General features: G+C 44.2%; 1 protein-coding gene across 1 annotated transcript in view; it reads right to left on the reverse strand.

Moving 5' to 3' along the window:
- The window catches only part of HIKESHI (heat shock protein nuclear import factor hikeshi), a 150,622-nt gene that overhangs the window by 104,883 nt on the left and 27,627 nt on the right, over nucleotides 1-18,112 (reverse strand). The window contains exon 3 of the mRNA XM_085623152.1: nucleotides 3,915-4,066. Coding sequence (XP_085479278.1) covers nucleotides 3,915-4,066 — 152 coding nt within the window. The remainder of the gene's footprint in view (nucleotides 1-3,914; nucleotides 4,067-18,112) is intronic.

Genomic DNA, 18,112 nt, shown 5'->3' on the forward strand with positions numbered 1-18,112 from the left:
AAGGGGGTTCTGGGAAGACCGCGACGGCGCCCCGTTAGTCCTTCGGGCGGTTGGGGGGCCTGACCAACCGGGGGTGTGCCACAACACGCTCCGCCCCTGTCAGAAGGGGCGGGAGTAGGAGACAGATCACGTGACCCAGTGGATGATCTGAAAATAAATATGTGCCGCACTGCCGGGCATCGACCCACCGTGCGTGCTGGCTCACCAGGCGGGCGGAGCAGCGAGGGGCTGCTTGCCCTGGATCGCCCGTAAGATAACCCATTTATCGTCATACTTATGTTGTATGAAATAAACCTGCAGCAGTTCTTCACCCACAATGAAAGTGTCAGTGTAATCCTTGGGTGACGTCTGTGCATGCGTGTTGAATGAAGCGGATGACGGTGTGGTCACTATGAGCCCCGTATCTATTTAGCAGGTTTTTAACTTCATAATTTCCGTTTTTAAGAGCGATTGAGGTCTATTGAAATCGGATTTGGTATGCTTAATGCAGCACGAGCTTCCTTGCCCACACCGTTTCGTATACATATGCCGCCATCTCCATTAGGCGTGATACATTGTGCTTTATTATTAGCGTGTTCGCCGCGGAACAGATATAGTCTTTGAAATAATGCACCTTGGGTCGTATGAATGCAGCACGAGTTTAGTAGCAGTATTCTTTGGCTTGCAACTCTTTTTAACTGGCAAGACACATTGTGTTACTATCGGCACATCCGCAGATAGCAAGTTTGTATCGTTAAGAACCGGAAAGACAACTTTGAACCAATGCCTTTTTCAGAAAGTTGTCTTTTGTAGCTGTTAATCTTTTTGCATGTATTACACATAGACGCTTGTGGTATAATTCTCGAATAAACAGGTTCTCTTTCGCTTAGAACCGGAAAGACAACTTTGAACTAATGCTTTCTTCATAAAGTTGTCTTTTATGTCAGCTAGGCACATTGCATTTAGCGTACACTGACACACGTATTAAACACATCAATCACTGGTTTTGTATATTCTAATATGCGGCTATGCGTTTCGCATACCCAGCACGCCCTGTTTAATTTGACCTCCACATGAGGTACACTTTGGGACTTAGGTTATTACCTTTCTCAGCCACAGGTTACTCATCAACCTGGGCCTTTCATTTTGAGTACTTCGACCATCTCCAAGAAGTCTGAGTAAGTTCGCTTTCTTGAGCCTTTTTCAATATTCAATGCCTTTAAGTAATATTCCTCAGTAGCCCTGGGGACAGAGGTCCTAGTGTCCTGTCTCCTTTCTCGTTTCACAGGAGCCTACAAGCCCAGCTTTCTCATTTACAGCCAGAAGCAATATAGCTATCTTTACTGGTAAATCTCAATGACACATCTTTTGATAAAAATCTTTATTTGTACGCACCACCCGATTAACCTTATGCTATTGTCCTCAGGTGCCCACTATCCTACCCTCACCTTGGTCCTGATGAAGACCCCGCCCACGATGTGCGAAATCGGCTGTTCCGTCTAGGGGTCGAAACGTCGACACTTCTATATATTATGTCAGACATATTCAACAGCGAATGTTTATCTGTAATTGTGTAATGACTTGACATTTAATGCATTTGACAGGAAAACTGTGGGGATAGCTTGCAATTATTCTACTGATGCATTTATGTACGCACTACTGTCCTTTTTCACAATCCTTCCCATACACTTATCACCTCACCCCTCTGTGCACCTTTTACAAAAATATATACATTATTTTTACTTGTTCTGTACTGTATGGTGGTGCCTGACTGATTAGATACTATTGATTACTTCTTGTACTGATTTAATCAGTTTCAATTACTTTCCACTGGGACACTATCTCATTGTACCACTATTTACCCAGGCCCAGTGACTTTTGGGTCGCCACATTGTTTCATAACTCATGTTTAGTAGGTAGGCAGTTCGAGTCCTAACACCAGCTTGTCCAGAAAAAAGTTGGTATAGGAAGGCTGGACTGAAAGAGCCTCAAATTTACTCACCCATTGAGCAGATCCAATCACAACCAGGAAGACCATCTTAAGGGAGAGTAGGTGCAATGTACACCTCTCCTCAAATGTGAGGACCAAATTCAAGTCCCATTGTGGCATCACAAAGGGCATAGGCGGAAACATGTGGAAAACTTTTAGACAACGTATCTCAACCTGTGATTTGACCAAGAACAGTTGGTGTGCATAAATAAGGAGGCCGAAACGTCCAACAGTTAAACGTTAACCGTGCACAGAGCAAAACCATTCTGGGTTAAAACACAACAATCAACAACACATTTACCAGTTTTCCTTGCAACGGGTCTAACTGACAAGGACATCTCCAAGACACAAACATTTACCAGAATCCAGCATAAACAATTTTCATTGAAGGGCATCTGGGCACCGAGAACATCCACTACCTCAGGAGGAAGGTCAAAGGGAATAAAGAGTCACCATTCAACGCATGGAGGTGCAGGTTGCACACGCTCAAGTGCAGGAGCCTCTCAAAGTGGGAGCCTAACTGGAGGACAGATGCTCAAAGCCCATAAGCTCCGGGTACCACAATCTCCCAATCCGGAGCCACTAGAATGACTTGGGACTGGTTGTTCCTGTCTTCAGAACTCTGGGCACGAGAGGTAGTGGCAGAAAGGCATACATGAGTCCTGTGCTCCAGGATTGGCAGAATGAGTCTCAGAGAACAATTGTTTCTTCTTGGGAACCCGAGTGAACATAAGTAGTGACATTGCTCGCTCTATGGTGTCAGCGAAGAGATGTTGGAAAATGTCCTGTCTCACTTTCCGGTGACTCACCAGACCCTCCTCTTAGTGTGTATTGTAATACCAGGTTCCACTGATCATCACCAGTCCTAGAATTCAAGTCTACCACCACTGCGACCTCTCAAACCTGAAAGTTCTTCCCACGAGTTGTCTCCCCTGCAAGTGCTTTTCAGCTCTGCCAAGTGCTACGCATCTAGGGTTAGAGGAATGCATTTTAGTCATTTTCACTGTATCACCGCAAACACCCGAGATTCTCATGCAATTTACCCGACTTACAATGTCAGTCTTAGAGTGTGCTTGCAGTGATTCATTTTCCAACTGTGTTGGACTGAAAGTGAGATATGGCTGCTGCTTGGGTGTTGTGTCCACAGCCTCGAGAGAGAATGGGGGGGGGAGAGGTGTTAAACCAGCTGAAAAGATCCTGTGCATGTGCAGGCAGTGTGTATATATGCCCAGATCTATAGTGGCAGTGTGCTTACCGAATTACTGCCTGGGTCTGCGCCAAGGAGCTTCTCCTCTGACTGCCACTGATTAACCAAAAACATGATGTGACAGCACATCGCCCACTAACTCCACGCAGGTCGTCAGAATGGAGACTAATATAGCCGAAATGAGTGGAGTTTAGCTGGACTGTCTCAGAGACACAAGACCAACATGAAACGTTCCCAAGTTCATTCTAAAAGTAAGAAAATTAGGGAATCAGGAGAGGGGTCTTTAAGGATTTTTAAGGAAACAAACAGGAGTGGATGTTGGCTTGTCAGACCTGATGACCTCAGTGATCGAACAAAATGACATGACCTGAGGGAAATGCACTATACTACTAGCAGAGAAACATGGGAGGTTGTGTACCTTTGTAAAGACCAGATGTTTTCATCTGCAGCATGCCAAGTTATGGTGCCGTTATATGCAGAAGGATAACACATGAACGGACTGTCACTTATACTTTTAAGAAGAACACGTAATTTGTTTTGAAGAGTACTCCAAAAACTTGGTCACGAGATTAATCTTTCAAAAAAGGTTATGGAACAGACAGAACAAGCAAAAGAAACCAAACGAGCAAGTGTTAAGCAGGATACCATGTAAGGTTTTAACTTGAGCTGCCTGAGAGTGGACAGAAACTAAACTGGGGAGCTCTCATCCACCATTAAATTCTATGTTTCTATATTTACCTGGGTGAATGAATCAACTGTTGATACAGCTGCACTGGCAACAGGAGTCTGCTGTGCTAACTGCTCCAATAATTCAACAGAAATTCCAATTTGGGCAACAGATGGCGTTTGAGGAATGGTCATGGCTCCAAATGGATGCTGGCTTCCTTCTCCTAAAACAAATAAGAGCATGCTATGTTAGTACAGAAGGGAAAATTGTCTTCATACAAGTCACAAATGCTACACTATTTACTTGCCTCCCAAGTGTATGCCCGCCCTAGCCCTTTATATCCTATCTGTATACATATAAATACTATTGAAAATTCTGGTAGATGCATGAAATGTTCATTGTAAACTTTATCTATTGAAAATAAGTCTTCTATAGTAATTTCACAGTAGGCAGCAAGCAACTGTACTCTACAGACACTTTTTATTAACTTAATTTGTGATAATTTACCACATTTACTCTACAGGTAACTCTTTTAACAAGCACTTCGGGCTATCATTTAGCACTAAGCAGGCTTTTTGGACAAGGAAATCTAGCAGGTCAGTGCATTAGAACTGATGGGTGTTTTCAGACTATCAGAGCGGGAAGCACTCTGGGAAACCAGTGGTTTAAGAGTTTAAGTGCTAGCGCTATTAAGACACACCATTCAGATTATGGGAATCAATCAGACGAGAACACAACTCCGAACAAACAGCAAAACCACCATCAGAGGCACCCTCGCCTACAGACCTCCGGGACCCCTCCCTGCTTTCTGCAACACTATTTCCGACTTCATCGCCCCCATCGCCATTGGCTCGAATCTGTACATCTTCCAAGGAGACCTCAACACGGCCGACCTCCTAGAAAGTATGACCAACCTCGGACTCAAACTGGTCACCAACCACACCACATTAAACATGCTCAACCCCATTTTCTCAGGCAGCAATAGAATAAAATACACCCACAAAGAGGAGCTCACCTGGACCGACCACCACTGCGTCCACTTAACTTCGAACCCCCATACCCCTACCCCCCAACACCCTCGCCCCACTGCCAGCGAGTCACTGCGCAGCTGATCAAAGGTACCAGAGCAACAATGGACCAATGCCCTCAACTCCAGCCAACCCACCACCACGGAAGACACAGAACATGCAGCAGACTGGATCATAGCAAGCGCTGACAAAGTCGCACCGAAGAAAGCCACCAACTCCAAGAAACGAACACCAAAATGTGCTATGGGGTCTCCACACATGGGTAGAACTATTCAGTGCTTAGGATTATCAGTGGAGATCCCCGGATGGAGAACAGATGATCTGCATCGAAGGGCAGGTTGAGCAGATGTCACTGGACCACCTTAAATGCCGAGTGAGGCACGGCATCCTCTGGTGTGGACTCCTCTAGATGCAGTGTCAGCCGTGTCGAGGGAGTAACTGATGGAGGCATTGGAAATAGTTTTACCCTCCTAAACTGTTTCCTCCCCCCTTCTTTTTGAATTTCTCCAGGAGATGCTTGACTAGCTCATGCATCTCAGCCCACTGAAACCTGTCATAGTGGGAATGGAGGCAGATGGAGGTGGCCATCCCCCAGTGGGTAGAGGCACCTACTGCTACCCTTTTACAAGCAGCGTACAGCTTCTTGCTCCCATTATCGGGCAGGGGGTGTCACCCGTGGTCTGAGCAGAAGCCCACATGTGTGCTGTACAGAGGACCAGAGTCTGGTGGAGCATGACCCCGGATGTTGACTGGGTAAATAAGAGAAGGTTTGCACTTCTTCTGTACTGTGGTGTTACCAACCTGACCTTGACAGGCTCCTTGAATGTGTTGGGCTGATCTGAACATGTCCATCAACATCGAAAGGAACTGGACGGTACTCTATGACTTAGAGAGAGTTTCTTTTTTTATTAATTGATTTTTATTAGCAGTTTTCACAAAATTATACATAAACCCCCCACCCCTCCCTTTGGACCAAGGTATTACTTCACATCGTACCCATCCAAAAGAGAGAAAAACAGTTCGGTAAATCTGTAGGATAATACAGCATGTATTGCCAAAATCTGTATGATTACAATGAATATTCTCCCGAATAGGATCGTATTATGGACCAAGCATTTTAGGTGTGATCTAGTTGCCATTGCAAAAGCGGACCCCAGATCTGCATCCCTCTTCTCTTTTTTCTCTTCCCTTTAGTTTTATATATAGCTACTTCCAGAGTACAGATTGCTAATAGTCTAGTTCTCCATTGTGTAGAAGCCGGTGGAGTTGCATCCAGCCACGCTGAAGCTATACAGAGTCGGAGGACAGCCATAGCTATAAAAATAAGGCCCTGCATATGATTAGGTCCTTGATTATTAGATACTCCTAGCACAATTTCCTCCCGATTAATAGATATATTAACTTGAAAAATTTCTGAAAGGAAGTCAGAGATTTCTTTTATCAAACCTGACAGTTTCTCGCAAGAGGCAAACATGTGAATCATGTCGGCAGCGACCATCGAGCAACGTGGACATGTTGTTCCCTTTCCTACTGTCCATTTTGCAATCTTATATGGTGTATAGTAAAGGGAGAAAAAAGTTTTATAAAATTGTGCCTGGAGATTTATAGACATTAAGCATACTTGTGATAATTCGTACGCTAGCAAAGGAATATTCGGTTGAATTGCAAGAGAGGTCTGCCACTCCATTAGGTGTTTGCCCATGTCATCAGGGAGCTTATCCCTAAGAAGTTCATAGATGACCCCAATCTTTGGGGTATTTGGTCTAGATATAGTATCTAGTACGATATTGTTTTGGAATTTGTCACGTCCCCCTGTTTTTTTTTGCAGAAAATCCCTGATCTGTAGATATTTGAAAAACTCTCTATGATTGATGGAATATTCAGCCTGGAGGTCGGAAAACGTTTTTAAGCCACTAGAGTTATAAAAACAGCCTAATTGCTGGATGCCATTCTCGATCCATCTCGACATACAAGTGTCGTGGAATAATGCAGGTAGCTCATAATTAAGCTTAATTGGGGTGTAACATGAAAAACGGCCGAGTCCTAGCAGTTTTCTTACATTAATCCAAACTTTATATATACTGGAGATGGTCTTAAGTTTTACTTTCTTAAAATAGTTGTCGTTCATGTGTCGCCAGAGACATCCCTCGCAGCCTGTCCCTAGGATCAATTCTTGTGGAGTGATCCTATCGGAGTTGTGACCCTCTTCTATTGATAAAAGCACGATACTATATCTGATTACCGTAGCCCAAAAGTATAGCTTAAAATTTGGCATTCCGAGTCCGCCTCTTTCTTTGGGCAGCATAAGCCATTTAAGTACTCGGCAAGGTCTCTTATAACCCCAAATAAATCTTGAGAAGATATTCTCTATGTTTTTGAACTGTTGGGGAGTGAATTCCAGGCATATTGTGCAAAGAGATACAGGAATCTAGGTAAAAATATCATTTTGATAGCGTTGCATCTCCCGCCAATAGTAAGATGTAGGTTGTCAAGTCGGGATAGTTCTTTCTTAGTATGTTTAACAAGTGGGTCTAAATTTAAGCTAACTATACTATCTATGTTTGCGGTTGTATCAACTCCTAGGTAGACAGCATGTTCCGTTACTCTATAGCAGTGGCGGCTGGTGACTTTTGAAAGTGGTGGGGCGTAAAATGAGTCATACTGCACGGTTGCGAGCGAGCGCAGAGAGTGAGCCCAAACAACCTAAGGAGGGTTCGGGGGCATAATCTCCTGGAGAAAATTTTGAAAATAGAGTGGACAAATTGTGCATTTGCAAGCAAATTTGAGAAAGCAGGCAGGTTAATAAAGCAATTGTGAAAGTGCAGTTATTACCTTAATAAAGAGATGTTATATAAAACATAGGTAGCTGCTTATTCAGTATAACCACAGAGCTTCTTAACAGACTTCGAGATACAATGCATTTCTGAGTAAAGGGGCCTCTTCAAAGCAGATGCCTCGAGTGAAATGACATGAGGCCTCAGCTTCGGGTATCCTTCATGCTTAGCCTCGCAGTCTGCTGTTCTTTGCTGATAAGGACACCCGAAGCTGAGGCCTCATTTCAGTTAATGCTTCCGTTTCAAATTGAAACTTTCAATACTGAACCCCCTTTACTAAGTGCTGTGCTGATTATTAATCAGTGATGATTAATGCCCACACACTGCCCAGTACACAGTTCTATACTCGTTTGTAGGGGAATGACTCCTGACGGGGTTAATAATCATAATAGCCGTGATCTAAAGACGGACAGTAATTAGCCCGCATTTTCTCTGCACATTATCCGCCGCTATAGGAGTCTATGTCTTGGACAGCCTGGAGGTGAAAAGTCACGGCCCAAACACCACCACGTGCGCCCACAAAGGCCCTGCTGTGCGAGGGAGGGGCAATGGGGCATGACGGAGGATCAGGATGTCTTAAAGACAATTTAGAGACACTCAGTAAATTGTACTTGTGCAGTGATGCTTTTATTCCTCATGTCTCACAGTTCGTCTCAATAAAGTTTAAGTGGCATGTTTATAATATTCTAACAGCCAAGGGCTTAAAGCACTTAACACCACGTGCAAAAAATGGAGAACCCTGTCCAAATCTGAACGTGGATGCACACTAAACGCCAGATGCTCTCCATTCTGAAGCAGAGTGCCTTCTTGTAGCTTTATTCTACCCGCCGCATAGTAAAATGTGGCATCCTTAAATTTAAAAGAAAATATTGGAACACGTAGAGTGCACGCAACGTGTTAATGCTCAAACAGTAGTGCAGAATTGTTCTTTATGAGAGGGATAAATATGTGCCAAGTCCTGCAAGCTTTAATGTTTTGTTTTAGTTGCTGCGCAGCTTGAGAGAGTTAATCGAAATAAGTATCACAAAGTGTTGGATATGAGCAATATATCTGCACCCTGGGTAAGCAACCAAACTTTTGGGCACGGTTTTTATCCCGCTGCCTCGGAAACGCAGAAACCTGTCTTTCATAGCCACGCGGCTCAGTGAATTCTCTCATAACAGACGCGTTCCAGCTTACAGAAGAAACTCGCTGTGGCTCCCTTTGTCAACACTTGAGAAACTGACACCGTTTTTTCTGAATGTTATTTCCTCAAATGTGCAGTCCATTTTTCGAGTTTAATTGTTAAGATGTCACATATGCACCAAATATTAACCTACGCCAAGTTAGTACAAATAATATTAATAAGCAATCGGTGAATCGGAGGCCCTCCCATGCAAATAATACCAGCCACAGCACTGTCCTGTTACAATATAGATTATCTATGATCTGCCACAAATAGTGCTGCTAACTTACTTAGGTAACAAAAATGGGGACTGGAGCACTGAGTGAGTAGTACTGTACACTAGTATCCGATCGAAGTTGCCGGCGGTGATTATGATGACTCGAGTCGTGTGTGTCGTATCATGGACCCGTGTCTCACAGTTAGTCCTCTCCGTCTACTCGTGCCCGGCGCAGACTAGACTAGGGTCAAGACTCAAGGAGGATGACTTGAAGCTGATTTGCCCAGCATAATGGTAGAAATATTGCAGAACGGCCAATCACTGCATGGCTTAACATAAGCCATTACAGCTATTGGCCGTTCGTTGCTATGTTGGGTGGCCCTCCCATCCCCGCGGTGCCAACTGGCTGTGTAAGTAAACCGCGTTCTACACGAGCAGCGGCAGCCAATACACTGCTAGAGAGCGCCAGGATTGGCGTGTGTGAGCAGGGAAACTCGCCGCTCATTTTGCCACTACTGGGGACGGCAATTTCGGCCCAGCCCCCTGCCACCAATATGTTTGTAAATAGAAAGCATTGCTGCGCATATTGGATTCCTCATGATTCCTGGCAGCCGGTCAAACCGTACATGCGCACAGCGCACTGCTGTAGTCTCACAGCCGCAATCACTCTGAGTGCGCGCCGCTCGGCTTGTGTCACATGGCGTGACGCCGCCGTGCGAGTCGCGAGCAAATAAATAAATAAAATAATCGATGAATTTGCAATGGCAATATTTTCAACTTTCAAACTTTAAAAAAATGTTCTTTTTAAAAAAGTTTGAAAGTTGAAATGGTACCAATAAATAATAGGTGGGGCAACGCCCCACCGCCCTAATGGTAAAACCGCCACTGCTCTATAGTCATCCATCTTGAGCTTGTCATTAATAACTATCTGTGTTTTAGTTGAGTTCAGCTTATATCCGGAGATCTTACCAAAGCTATTCGCTTCCTCTTCTATCGCTGGCATTGCTTGGATAGGGTTACAGGTGACTATGGCTATATCATCGGCATACGCTAGGATTTTTGTATCCATATTAAATGCCTTTATCGAAGTCACTAACGGATGATTTTCTAATTTCCGTATGAATGCCTCTATATAGACTGCAAATAGCAGGGGAGAGCATGGGCACCCCTGTCTCGTTCCCCTAGTGATCTTGAATCTCTCTGAGAGTGTCCCATTGATCATAACGCTGGCTCCTGGGTCAACATATAGTCCTTGCATGGCTTTGATAAATTGTGATGCAAGTCCACACCTACCCATAGTTTCCCAAAGGAACCTCCAGGAGACCCTATCGAAGGCTTTTTCTGCATCCAGCAGTATTAGAGCCATAGGGTCTCCTGTTTTTTCTGCGAAATCAAAAAGTGATATCACCCGTTGGACATGGTCCGATGTTGATCTCCCTGGGATAAACCTGTGTTGACGAGGAGACACTATATTATGGATAATAGGGGCTAATCGGGCAGCCAGTACTTTTGAATACATTTTCGAATCCCTGTTTATTAGTGTAATCGGTCTATAAGAACCCATTTCCATGGGGTCTTTATTTTTTTTCAGAAAGACCATGATTTTTGCTGTAGACCATGAGGGAGGTGGTTTACCGCCACTAACAATGGAACTAAATAATTCAAGCATAATTATTTTGAGCTGTATTGCAAATTTTTCATAAAATTCTGAAGGGATTCCATCTATCCCGGCAGCTTTTCCATTAGCTAATGATTTCATTGCCATCTGTATTTCCTCCCACGAACGGGTACTATTTATATTAGCCTGTTCCTCCTCGTTAAGGCAGAATCCCTCATATTGTTCCAAGTATTCATCCATGTTTTCCAGTTCTCTATTAGGCTCTTTATATAGATCTTCGTAGAATCTCTTAAACGCCCTTCTAATCTCTGAGGCTTCCGATCTCACTCCTCCATCTAAGTCTTTAATGCTCTTTATTGTATTTAATGTCTGTTCTTCTCTTGTGCGAACAGCTAGATGGTGTCCAACTTGTTCGCTGAGTTCATAATTTTTTTTTGTATAGATTGAAGCTTTTCTAATAGCTTTCTCAATAAACACTTCCAATATCCGATTTCTTGCCACAGCCACCCGTTCTAATTCATCAGTTACCTGACCACTTAGTGTTGCTTTGACTAAATCCGCCTCTGTCATACTCAGGTTCTGCTGTAGTCTATCGAGTTGAGCCTTTCCTTCTCGGTTGGACCCAACAGAGAACTGGAGAGTTTCTCCTCTGATCCCTGCTTTCAATGCGTCCCAGACTATCTCTATCGGAGCACTACCGATATTAACTTCCAAGAAAGCCGAGATCCAATCCCTCTTATGGTTATTATAACCCTCGTTCTTTAAAAAGGCCCTTTCAAACGTCCAACTCCTCCGTGTGGAGTTGCTTCTATTGCATTCTAAATTAAGTGCTAACGGGTTGCGGTCCGAAAGAATCGTAGGTAATTTATTGATTGTGCACCTATTCTGCAGGGAATTGGAAATGAGGAAATAGTCAAGGCGTGCATGGCGTGAGTGGGGAAAGGAATAAAAGGTAAATCCATGATCGCCTGGGTGTTTCATATGCCAAGTATCAATCAGCCGGTGCAGTGCACACAGCTCCTTAAATGCCCTGAAGACCCTAGGTTTTCTCCCTTGATAGATAAATGTCGGATCTGTCGACCATTGCCCCGGAAGATTTAAATTAAAATCGCCACAAATAATTACGGGTAATGGCCTATGTACCAACTCATTAGTAATATAGTTCAAGGCTTCAGGGTCATCTCCTACATTGCCATATACAGTACAGATAGTCATCCTATTTTCCCCATTATTATATAGACAATCCGCAATGGCCCACCTACCAAATTTGTCGGAAGTTGTCTTTGTAAATTGAAGATCTCCCCCTTTAGCTAATATTGCAACACCCTTTAGTTCTAGTAGGTTGCGTAGAAGCGATTATCAGTTTATACCCTAGCGTTTTTAAGATATATAGTTGTCCACCTTCAATGTGGGTTTCTTGTAGGCATATAATATTTGGTTCCATTGTTTGTAAGCCGATAGCAACTTTTTGTCTTTTGTTTTGATCATTTAGGCCGCATATATTCAATGAAATAATTCTTATCTTATTCATTACGGATATATTTCCGTATTCCTATAGTTATGCCCTCTTGTTTACCATATAACTTGGTCTCCATTTTTCCCCGATTGTGGATCTTTACATTCTACTCTTGATTCAGCCTTGGTCCGCAACCCCCCCGCCCCAAGGCCCCTCATCCCCCATGGTCCCCACCCTCCTCCCCCCCCTTACCACCCAATGAGGCGTCCTGGGTGAGCACTTAGAGAGAGTTTGTATGAGGAAATTATCTGCCTTGTGTAGGACATGCATATCCACACTGTGGAAAGTGGCTGCCCCTTGGATCACCCCGTAATATGTTGAAGTGTTGTTTGGTAAGAGACAGTAGGAGGAGTATTGGTGCAGGTCTGGATCCCCTGGGGGGATAAACTTGGTGGTCGCCAATAGGTCAGCCTTATAACTGTCAGCAGGGTCAAAAGGACTGCCTTCTCCATAGGCGGAGTGGGGGAACCCCTCTGGTGACTGTGGAGGCAATAAAGGTGGTAACCTGGGAGGTGGTGGCGGTGGAGCCTGAGAATGAGATGGAAAAAGAGGAAGAATTGGAACATAGGGGAAAAGGATGGTGCGCCTATCTTGTGTCTTAGGCTTAGGAGCTGGAGACGGCTCCAATGCGAGCTGTTTCGGAAAAGTCTGTTTTTTATTTCAGAGAACAAATCTCCATGGGCGTTGTTGATGGGAGCTTCGTGGCGATCTCCCCTATCTGGGGATGGATGAACAGTTGCTTTTGCCTTGCATCCAGATGCTCCTGTAGTCTCTGTAGGTATGGTTGCTCCTAATTCAGCATCAGTGGCAACCTCAGATTACACAGTGGGTTCGGCATCAAAGTCGGCCTTGGTGCCGGCGCCTAGGGTATCTTCTGTTTCAAAGGTATCCAAGCTTGTGGAGGACTTTGGGTCTCGCCGACCCAAGAGGGTTAATGCCCAGAGCCGGGACCAGCGTCAGTTCTAAAGCTGTTCAGAGCTGACTGTAACCCGAAAATGGTAGAGCCCTTGAGTCTGTGTGGTGGTGGGAAGAATTGATGCCTGACCCGTTCGGTGGTGGTGCTATGCCTCTGTCTGAGCCCTGTCCGGAGGCTGGGCAAGGGTGTCGACCATACTCATACTGCTCGTCATACCAGCAAATGGCCCCATAGAACTCTGGATAATGTAGTGGCAGCGGTGAGTACGCCTATGCCACGAGTATGTCAGTATTATGCCATCCCTGGACACGTGTTTCGAGGTAATTGCCTCTCGTCAGCAGGGAGCAGGTAGGTATGTGGGGTGCCGAGTAGACTGCCAAAATATCAAAGGTATAGTACCTCTCATGGCGCGCGTACTCCTGACCTTTAACGAGGTCTTCGTTCAAGGGCCAGAGATTGTCGAGGTGATGAGACTTCTTGTTCCTCTTCCTACTGGTCAGTCGGGGAAAACACCGCCTCTAGGCAGGCTGGGTGGTGGCTGAATCGGTGGAACGTCCGAGGGTCCAGAGTCCTCACCTTCTACAACGTCGACCTGGGTCTCTACTCTGAAGAGATCATGGGTGTCGTCGGAGGCTTGCAACCCCATCTTCTGGTCGGCCCATCTTCGTTCTCATAGATAACAGGTGGTCTTTTACAGGCACATGCTGAGGCTGGCCTGGCACTTAGCATCGTCTTGGTCTGTGGTAGAGATAGGACACCTAATGGTGATCAGACCACTGATATTTGCCGTGGTTCTGTGGGACAGTGTTATAATGGAGTCTGTTCCATCACCCTGAGCGCATTCTCTGTAGAGAAGCAGTCAAAGATGCAGGCACATGGCCCTGTAGAGGGCCTGAGTCCCTCATGTCAGGAGTCAAGGTTTAAATGGGACAAATGGAATCGGATTTCACTGTGTAGGCCCAAGCAGAAGCATAAAGAATGCGATGAACTCGCAGTCCTGGTAATCCATGTTCAAAACAGATGGAATTAAAAAAAAATAACATGGAGTCGGTGCCTATGTATACTGCCAACTAAAGGGAGAAGTCAGTGCATTGTGTGATTCAACTTTCTTCGAAGAAAAAACAACTTGCAAACCCCCAAGTCCAACACTAGAGGACATGATTATGTACAGCAACACATGGTATGAGCATGCATTTTCCCCTGTTAAGAATAAAAATAAATGATGCTTGGAGGTTCTGGAAGGAGCGAGTCAGCTATTCTACAGATCGGACCTACATTAGACATTAACTGGAAACCTATACGATACTTTAACGCCTAGTCGGGGTAGTAAGTGCTATATAAATAAAATTTACAATTACAATTTTACATAAACATAGTGAATACGAGCACTGAAAAGGTGACTATCGAAGTTCAATCTTACATACTGAATGAAAGGCATTCTATCTACAATTAACAGTATTAACCAATGCCCAGTTTTAAAACAGCATCAATGGAAGTTTAGTAAATATAGTAATTATTTTATTGAGAATGATTGCTGCATTATAATTTATAATATGAAAAACATAACTGCTTTTAATGATTTTCTAATGACAGAGACTGGACGTTGAAACCTATAGCTGACATGTAGGACTTGTCTGCAGGTATTTGCACTGCCTTGTATGAATTATGGAAACACTTTCCTCACAGGTCTCCTGAAAATCTGGACCGCCCCTAAGCATTGGCATAGCCAATAGCTCTAGCCTTTGGGACCATATAAGTGTTTAGCCATGCAGCACATTATCCTGGGTGGTTCAATTATAGCTTAATTTCTGGATATGTGTAAGGTTATATCAAGCCCAAATTGGAACGTGTGGAAGCTCGCAGCATTGGGAGCAGTGCTGTGTGGCTTGCAGTGGTGTAGGGGCAGCCAAAGGAAGCTTGCAGAAGCGAGGGATGTGTGGAAGTTTGCGGCATTGGGAGCAGTGACAGGTAGCTTGAAGTGGTGTAGGGGCAGTCGAGGGAAGATTGCGGACACGGAAGTGGCGGCCTCCATATTGGGCCACATTGAAGGGCTCCCATTATATGTCTAATCTACATAAAAAAGCAACTCTGAAGAAGGGCTGAAAGTTCTCATTATGTCCTACCCAAGGACTATCAGGAAACGTTGAGGGTTCCCTTTCATACGAGCAAGCAAAGGACAGCGCAAGACTGCTTGGATTATCCATACAACCAGAAGGGGGTGGCTAAATCAAAATGCAGGTTCATCCTCAACCCAAAGCACACATCACCGCCTAAACTTTCATCAACAAGTTGATCACATCAGACAAATATCTTGAACTGATGTGGCTGGGAGGGGGAATACCCCACCGAAAACTTGTGAAATCGCTGTGTCCTATCTAACAACCCCCCAGCAGCCGTAATGGTTTGCCCCACACTGGATGCTCATAGTCTGCTATGGTCTCATTAGCACAAATGCGGGAAAGTCTGGAGTTTCCATTGTGAGCCAGGCATGTGACCAGTCCATACATGGCACCGATTCATTTCCACGCAGCTTTTCTTAGCACATACACATATCATTAATTTGACACAAGCTTTGGGAGCTTAGGAAACGCCTCATTACCTTAGTGTACACATAGACTTGTGGGCAACTAGATACCTTTGAAATCCTTCAGTCACTAGCATTATATAAGCCATACTGTTAATATAAAATATTACAAAAAACAATTTTTCAAAGCAGGGTCGTGCAAAGTAAACAAACAACAACAGCAAGGGTTCGAATCGTTGGGATCACGGTAGATTCCGAAGTATTAGCTGTACGCAGGAAAAAAAAAAAGAACTCAAAAAACAGTTTTTCTTCTTCTCCAATCGGCAAATCCGCTAGCATGCAATCACAAGCAGTTACCTAGGGCCATATGTAGGTAATTTCTATTTACCGATTCCTAAATACCGAATTTTACCGATTCGGTATTTAAGAATCGGTAAATAGAATGTAGGTAAAAAAAAGAAAAAAAAAAATTCGGTAAATTTTACCGATTCAGTAATATTTGTTATTACCGATTCGGTATTTACCTAATCGGTAATAAGGCATACCTTCCCATTCACTATTACCGATTCGGTAAATACCGAATCGGTAATAGGGGAGCATATTCAAGGGTGGCAGGGTGTCACATTGACACCCTGTTGCACCCCTGAATCGTGCATGTGTGCACATGTGGCGCACATACATGCCCTAAGGGCATGTATGTCTGCCACATGGCACTTTTAAATAAGCACAAAATTGCTTTTGAAAAGGTATTCGGTATTTACCATCAACTTGTAGTTGGTGGTAAATAACGAATCCTTAAACCACAAATGCACTCACTTGAGTGCTCCCTACATAGGATATAAGGATTCGGTAATTTACCGATTCGGTATTTTACCGATTTCTTAAAATACCGATTCGGTAAATCACCGAATCGTTAAAACCTGCCCCCTTAATTAGAAAGGGCTAAATACCGGTCGGTAACGGGAAAATTACCGATTTTCGGCCGTTACCGACCGGTATTTAGCTATCTACATATGGCCCCTAGTAACTTGTATGTGGTTGCTTAAAGTGCAGTTTCTTTTTTCTTCCAAAAACTTTTTATCTGCAGACGCTTTGGGTCTGAGGGGCGCCAGCATGGACATAAACAGTTCTTCGCCTCCCTCAAAGTACAACAGGCTGGAGTATAAAAAACACAATTACCTCCTCGAAGCACCACTCCAAAGACCCCATAGAACCCCGCATAATTCAAAAGTGCAAATCCTAGTGTGCAAGCCCAGTGCCTCCATTTGGAGTCCAGCAGCATCCTTGAGGAAAGATAACCCAGAAGCCCGACCGCCCAGGTATGACCCCCGCAGTAGGATGAGAGTACTCTCAAACAAGGGGAGGGAGCGGAGGAGGCAACTTCCGTATCCGTATGCAGGATACAGAGCGTGCGACCCACATTTGATCCTAAAATGTCAGCAACAAGCAGGTGGGAGAAGGAGACAGCCGCAGCCCGAGGTGAGGGGGTGAGGGGCAGTACCAGGAGAACAAAGAGAGCAGGGGGAGGAGAGCCAGCCAGATAAAGTGCGGCATCCGTGAAACAGGCACTGCGCTGAGCCAGGTGAACGCTCATTGGAATAAAATTTTTAAAAATTACTGAACAGAAAGTAAAATAGAAAAAAAGTGAAAGCCAACAAGTCCTGAGGCAGTACTCCAGGGGAGTGAATGTCGTGCAAAAAGGAGGGACCAGAAGACAAATTACCCACTGGCAAGCAAGGGATTTTAAAAGACAACCATTTAGACAAATCACGAGCGATGGGGGAAGTTCAAGCCCACAAAGTGCATACAACAGATAGTCCTGACAGCGCAAACGCTGTCTCGGCTCGACCTAAAAATAGAGAGCAGTCAAGCTGGTAAGGTGGAACCACTTTACCCACATTGCTATGGTCATGTATATCTCTAAACTGAAGACTCAAAGCATTCTCAAAATCATTTGCACTGCTCCGATATTATTCCCATGCTTCCTTCAAAACAAGGCATATGCTCCAATTTCCACACCCACTCAGATAAGCACCTCTGGTACTTCCCATATATCCTTGGAAAGAGATCTGTTGCCCAGGTGGAAATCACTGGTGTGTCGATCTTAATAAAGCTTTAGCTATAAGAGCTGCCCACTTCAAACCTCTAATGAATCATGGAATGGGTCTTATCTGTAGGAATGTAAATCAATTACAATTATGTGCCACATGGCAAATATTTCAACCCTATCTGAACTAATAACCCCACAACTAAAAATGTTATTGTTTAGCTATGCTTTTACCTCAGCTCTTTAAAAATCACCCTAAAGCCCACCAAAGGATCAGTCACTGCAAAAAACAAAGAAACAAATAAAAGAAAGGGAATGACGTAGGAAATAAGGCACATGAAGTGGAAATTTAGATACAGGATAATGGTCTGAGATGTGTTACCAGCATGTATATAAGGATGCGT

Source organism: Triturus cristatus, chromosome 8, assembly GCF_964204655.1.
Source record: "Triturus cristatus chromosome 8, aTriCri1.1, whole genome shotgun sequence".
NCBI classification, from domain to species: domain Eukaryota; kingdom Metazoa; phylum Chordata; class Amphibia; order Caudata; family Salamandridae; genus Triturus; species Triturus cristatus.